Here is a 6,000-nt window from a genome sequence, read left to right as displayed (position 1 = left end):
GTGTCCTCACTCTCTCGGTGGGACAAGGGCTGGGCTGATCTAGTCGGTCTTCTCCTGTGTAAATAACTGCCAGCCTTGCCTCCCTTCCAAGGAGGGATTCAAGGTCTCCAGGAAGAGGAAAGACAAATAGGATCTCAAACACCTTCCAAAGCAGAGACGCCTCTCTGCCAGCATCCTGGACAAGCTCTCAGCCTCTTCCTCCAGCCGGCCACTCCTGCCCGAGCATCCTTCACAAACTCACTGGGCCTTGGAAGCCTGTGGACAACCTACAAATCTTCATCCCCATTTCCCAGTTTTCGCAGATTCAGGGCTAACGGCAATATGCTCGTTCCATGCGAAAAGCAGAAAATGTTCAGATTTATTGCTTGGAGAGTTCGGTCTGTCTCTTGGGCCTGGTTGATGCAGTTTCTCCAAGTTTCATAGCATTTTGTTAAAAGAAGAATTTTTGACAGTAGTGTTTTCCTCACATTTACTCAAGGTTTATAGTTTACGAAGAGTGTTCACGTAATAACGATAATCACTATAGGTACTGAGTTCCAACACCGGGGAGCTCAGTTAACCCTGGAAACCACTCTCCCTTTCCACAGACAGAAAAGCAGAGGCCCAGAGAGCTTAAGGGACTTGCCTGAGGTCACACAGCCCAGGGAAAGGACAGGGTGGAGCTGAACCCAGGTTCATTTGGTTTCAGCCTGCGTTCCTCCTCTCCTTTGTCCTTCTTTCCTTCAGCCTGACGGAATGCATTCCAATCCGCAGAAAAACTGAGTGAGAAAAAACACAAAACAAATCAAAAGCCAGAGGCTTTTGCAGAAAACAGAGGCTGGAATGCATACAAAAATAAACACGTACGTTCAAGGGAACCCTCAGGTCCCCAAACAATATGTTTTGTGTAAGATTCTTTCTGTAACGATGCAGGTGGTCGAGGGTCCAGTGCGGCAGGTGGTCAGCGAGCAGAGGACTGACTTTCTAAGTTTGAGGACTGCACTGTCCAAACAGTGGCCAGGAACCACACACAGCTATTGAAATTTAATTAAAATGAAGCGAAAAATTTAGTTCTTCAGTCGCACTTGCCACATTTTAAGAGCTCAATATCCATATGTGGCTGCCCTTTTGGACAGCAGGGATCTAGACCATTTGCATCATCACAGAAAGTTCTACTGTATAGCATTGTTCTAAGCCCCCACCGAGCCTGCTCCTGTCTTACCCTGGCTGTCCTGGAGGAGGGGAGCCGCAGCGCAGGGACAGACGCCTATTCTAAGGCAGGTTCCTCTGTAGTCGAGGTACCTATAGCTGCCATCCCAACACCCCAAGTCCCTCTACTTTACTCTGGAGAGGCGACAGCACAAGGGAAGCAGACAAAGGCCAAAAACCGAAGGACTGGCCGTTAACTGAGGCCATGCTACTCAAAGTGCGGCCCAAGGACTGGCAGCTTCAGCGTCTCCTGGGAGCTCGTTAGGACGCTCCATGCCAGACTCTCTGAATAAGAACCTGTGTTTTAACAAGACCCCCAGGTGATTCAGGAGCACATTTAAATTTGAGAAGCTGTGACTTAAGAGATAGGCTGAGCGGGATCAAAATACTGTCCCAAATATAGGAAACCAATCAGATATTTTTAGACACACAAAAAAATAGCATCAGCACCCTGTTCCCCCAGTAGTGTGTGATTAAACATGAGTCACAGAGGGCTGAGCATCTCTGCACCACGTGATTAATCAGCATATTTCCTAGGTTAGGCCCCTCGGGAGGAGCTAGGGCGAGCTGGCCCATTTCCCATCCCTAGCACCTTCTTAGACCAAGATGAGGTCACCTCTCCAAAGCAAAGAGAAGAGAGCTAAGACTCACATCCTGGGTCTCAGGGATGCTGCCTTTATATCAGATTTTCTATTTTTGCCTTTTCTTTCCAATGCGTCTGGCTTTGAACTTTGTAAATTGCCAAAGACACAATGCACTGTATAAAGTCAGCCTGAACAAACACACAGTCCTTTAAAGGGAAGCACCTGGCAAAAGACTGTGTCCCCTCTTCCCGGGGATGTGATGCCCCGCAGGCCCCAGTGCCTGGAGCCAGGTGCTAATGAAGCTTTCTGGGAAGGAACCAGCAACAAACCAATCCATGAAGAAAACAGGTGGTTCCATCCGCTATGAGGGCAAAGACGAGGCTTAAAATGAGCCTGGCAGCACGCTGCCTGCCTCCCCGCCACCCCTTGAGCTGGGGACGGAGAGGTCTGCTTCCAGAATGGTTCCAGAGCTCAGATTCTTCCTTCATTGCAGATGACTCACCCTTTTATTCCCCTCTCCTCTCAGCCTACCTTGGGTCTTACTTATTTTTATCCCCAGAATGGAGTTAAGTTGCCAAAGGGATGATATTTCTCCACCTGCAAGGGCCCTCCTGGAGGATGAATTTTAAAATATTCATTTTTACAACTTGCTCCGAGCTATAATGCAGAAGATAAGAATGCTGTGGGGAGGAGAGGGGGGCAGCGACATGGGCCCAGCAGGGAAGCCTGGGGCCTTGGGGAACTGCTAAGTGGCTCTGCCATGAGAGACACCCCAGGAATTGACTCCAAGGGGTTGGACCTGGGAAAAGGGGAAAGGGTCAGTGTGCTTTCATAACTCTCTTTATAATGCTGAGAAGAATCAAAGCCCGACCTAAGAATAGTCCTGCTGTTTTTGCCTTGTCAGCAGACAGATGTGTCGTTTTGGTAGCAAACCTCATTTTTTCTCCAGGGAACAGCCCGTTGCCCATTGCATGGGGTGGTCAAGATGCCTTGCCTTCCCCTTGGCTAGGGGCACGTGACCCAGGTCAGGCTGTTTGGAAGCTCGCGTCCTTGAAGGGAGACACAGTAGAATCTGGAGCTAACATTTGGATTCACCCGTACTGGTGGTGGTGCCTGGGGAGGCTGCCCCCTGATTCTTGCAACCTGGACCCCTGGCAACATCTTCTTTCCTGTCCTTCTTGAGGTCTGGCTGTTCTCTCCTGAGCCACTCCAAGGCATTCTAATACTGTATTGTTATTATTAATTTTTCTTGCTTAAGTTAGAAAGTGTTGGTTTCTATTATTTGTAGCTAAAGAATCGGAACTGACACAAACCCAAATGCCCAGCAATCGGGGCTTAAAAGCATGATACAGCCCACGATGGAGTACTATACACCAGGTACAACAACAAGACACAGGCACAGAAAAGATGCTTACAACATATAGTTTAGTGCAGAGCAGATTCTAATAAAACAGGATGCCATGGTATGATACAATGCTTGCAAAATATACTCTGTACCATCATAGAAAAAGGTCTGGAAAAAAATATAACAGTATTTATTCTGGTGCTGACATATTCAGTATTTCCCTGATGCTGGGAAATACTGACAGCAAAAAGAAGGGGGCAGCAGAGGATGAGATGGTTAGATAGCATCACTGACTCAATGGACATGAATTTGAGCAAACTCCAGGAGATAGTGGAGGACAGGGGAGCCTGGCATGCTGCAGTCCGTGGGCTCTCAAAGTTACATGACTTAGTAACTGAATGACAACATTTATTCTGGAGGGTAGGAAGGGGAATGGTTTTTCTTTCAGCTTACCATAAAGATATTCCTAACTGTTCTATGATATTTGTGTAATGACTCTTCCGTTTTGCTTTAAAAAAAAATGGGCCCAAGCAGGTTACACTTTCTTGGTGCCTGTCAAGAGTGATTTGCTGGGTTTAGGCAGCAACTTATTTACCAAGTGCCAGGGCTCCTGCTACAGCCACAGCTTCCTTGTAGCTCTGACTACTGTTAAGAAGATGCTGGAAATGTCTGAGTTTCCACAACAGGAAGCAGCATCTCCCACAGCCTCAGGGCACCAGCCACATTCTGCTAAGGAGAACCTTATGAGGTGGAGGGTCCACCCTCCACTTAGTGGAAAAGAGAGGTTCAGAGAGACAGGAGACCTGCCCAGGTCCCCCCAATGGGGGTTTAAAGCCAAGTCACCTGGCCCAGGGCCTCAGCATCCCAGGGTGCTACTCAAGTTCACTAACAGCCAGAATGAAGTGGCTGAGCCTGGAGACGGACTCAGAATCATCCTGTGAAGTCAGCTGGGTAGACACGCTGCTGAGGGGTGAGGGTGAGTGAGGAGACGCTCTCCCCAAGCTGCTGGGGCCTGAACTCTTTGCCCTGCAGAATGGTGGCCTCCCAAGGGTGGAGGTCAGGGGGAGAGCAGATTTGTGGGCTGCCGTCTATGGGGTCGCACAGAGTCGGACACGACTGAAGCAACTGAGCAGCAGCAGCATCTTCCCTTCCAGGTCTCAGCTTGAAGGTCATCTGCTCACAGAGGCTCTCCTTGACTGCTCCTCTAAGGTAGGTCTCGGCCTGCTTGTCTCCTCTGGAGCATTTCATGGAACTTTTGCAGTCATTCTGCTCCATGGTGTCTCCCTGCTTGACTACATGCTCCCTGAGGGAGAGGCTTCTGACTGTTCCACTCACAGTTGTGTGCCCATGTCTGGCCCCCTGCAGACACTCACCAAGTAGCTGCAGAACGATGGAATAGATGAAGGCTGGACGGGGTTGGTGAGCAAACCATAGGGGCTGGTCTCCCCTCTGCCTTCATTGGCTGTGTGACCGCAGGCATGTTACTGCCCCGCTCTGGGTCTCTTCCAAGCCACTATGTTTAACTTCATGTATAAATATCCAACCCCATTGAAAAGGTTGGCCTCACCCTTGCTGAGTATCTTAGGACCGATGTAAGGGAAGGTAACAGAAGTTGGCATCTTTACTAAATTATACCTTAAATCAACTGCTGGTTGATTTTTCTTTCTGATGATAACATTGCCGTGGTTTCCCCAGGAGTCACTCATGTGCAATGAACCCAATTGTATTTCTTATTCAATAAACTCTTTTATTGTAACTTTACAGATTTTTCCATTACAGTAATGAAAACAGGACTAGTGATTCATAACTGGCCCAAATCAAAGGGGAACTCTGCCTCAAATTATAAGGTGAATGACACATAATTGAACATATAGTAAATGTTGGGCAAAAGGAATTCAAAATACAGAAAATGGGGTCAAGATTTTGTGTGTGTGAGTGCAAACACTTTAAGGTTGGGTTTATCAGGATGATAGCATTTTTGAAAGCACATGAGTTTGGAAACTATATTTATAATCTGTGATAAAACACAACTGTAGAGAAAAGGCAAAATCAAGCAAAACCCAATAAACCGCCTAAACGAAAGGAAGTAAATCGAATCCACGGGGCTGCAACGCAAACCTCTGGTGCTTTGGCCCTGGAACGGCGAGAGAGCAGGTGTCACAGAAATTCTCCGTGGAAAGGAATGTCTGGGTCTGGTGTGACATCTCTGCGTCTCCAAGTCCTGTCTCCTCACAGAGGAAAAGAAGTTGCTCGTCCGACACATTGGCTGGGTCTGCCAGGCAGGGGCCCACGTTCCCAATCCGTTTGAGAACAACCCCCAAATCCAGAAGAGGTGACCGGGGAGCAGCAGGGGTCCGGGTGGGCGTCAGCCCCCGCCCCGGCCAGAGCTGTCTGAGTGGTTCACGGGGAGCGGGTGGGCCTCTGTGTTGAACACCCAGTCTTCCAGGGAGAGCATGTCATCTTCAGAGAACAGAAGATAGAGATACCTGTGCACAGCGGGGAGGGAGCAAGACAGCCTGTCAGTGCCCCAGGGAAGGGGGATCTACTGGGAACAGAGCTCAGAGCCTGGGGTGGGGGCGGCCTCTGGGACAGGCCTGTGCCCAAGGGGGCAGAGAGGTCGCAGACCCTGAGTTCGTCCAGAGGGCCCAGCCCTGGGAAGGAGCTGTGGACGCCGGGGGGCACATCGAGCTTCAGGCCAGATGGAGCTGCTTCATCCTGCCTCTGCCCCCAGCCCCCACTCTGCACCTCCCCCAAAACCAGCTTCCCCTAACGGAAGGAGCAGACCGTTCCCATCCATCCTGAAGGGCTAAAGCACAAGGGACCTACTTGAGGAAACCGCGAGGAGATAGAGGCCAACTTCCACCCTGGAGAGGAGAGGACGGC

The 6,000-nt window shown here is 49.6% G+C and overlaps 1 protein-coding gene across 3 annotated transcripts in view; it reads right to left on the bottom strand.

Annotated features, from left to right (window-relative positions):
• Positions 1 to 4,843: 4,843 nt before the first annotated feature.
• MAN1C1 (mannosidase alpha class 1C member 1) overlaps positions 4,844 to 6,000 on the bottom strand; it is a 152,638-nt gene continuing 151,481 nt past the window's right edge. For all 3 annotated transcript variants that reach the window (XM_086328632.1, XM_086328634.1, XM_086328635.1), the window contains one exon: positions 4,844 to 5,603. In XM_086328632.1, the coding sequence (XP_086184758.1) occupies positions 5,483 to 5,603 (121 nt within the window). In that variant the 3' untranslated portion in view covers positions 4,844 to 5,482. The remainder of the gene's footprint in view (positions 5,604 to 6,000) is intronic.

The sequence above is a fragment of the Bos grunniens genome, chromosome 2 (genome assembly GCF_055505025.1).
Source record: "Bos grunniens cultivar Pamir isolate PY7600 chromosome 2, Bosgru_T2T1.0, whole genome shotgun sequence".
Classification (NCBI taxonomy): Eukaryota; Metazoa; Chordata; class Mammalia; order Artiodactyla; family Bovidae; genus Bos; species Bos grunniens.
This window is presented reverse-complemented; position numbering and strand designations above follow the sequence as displayed.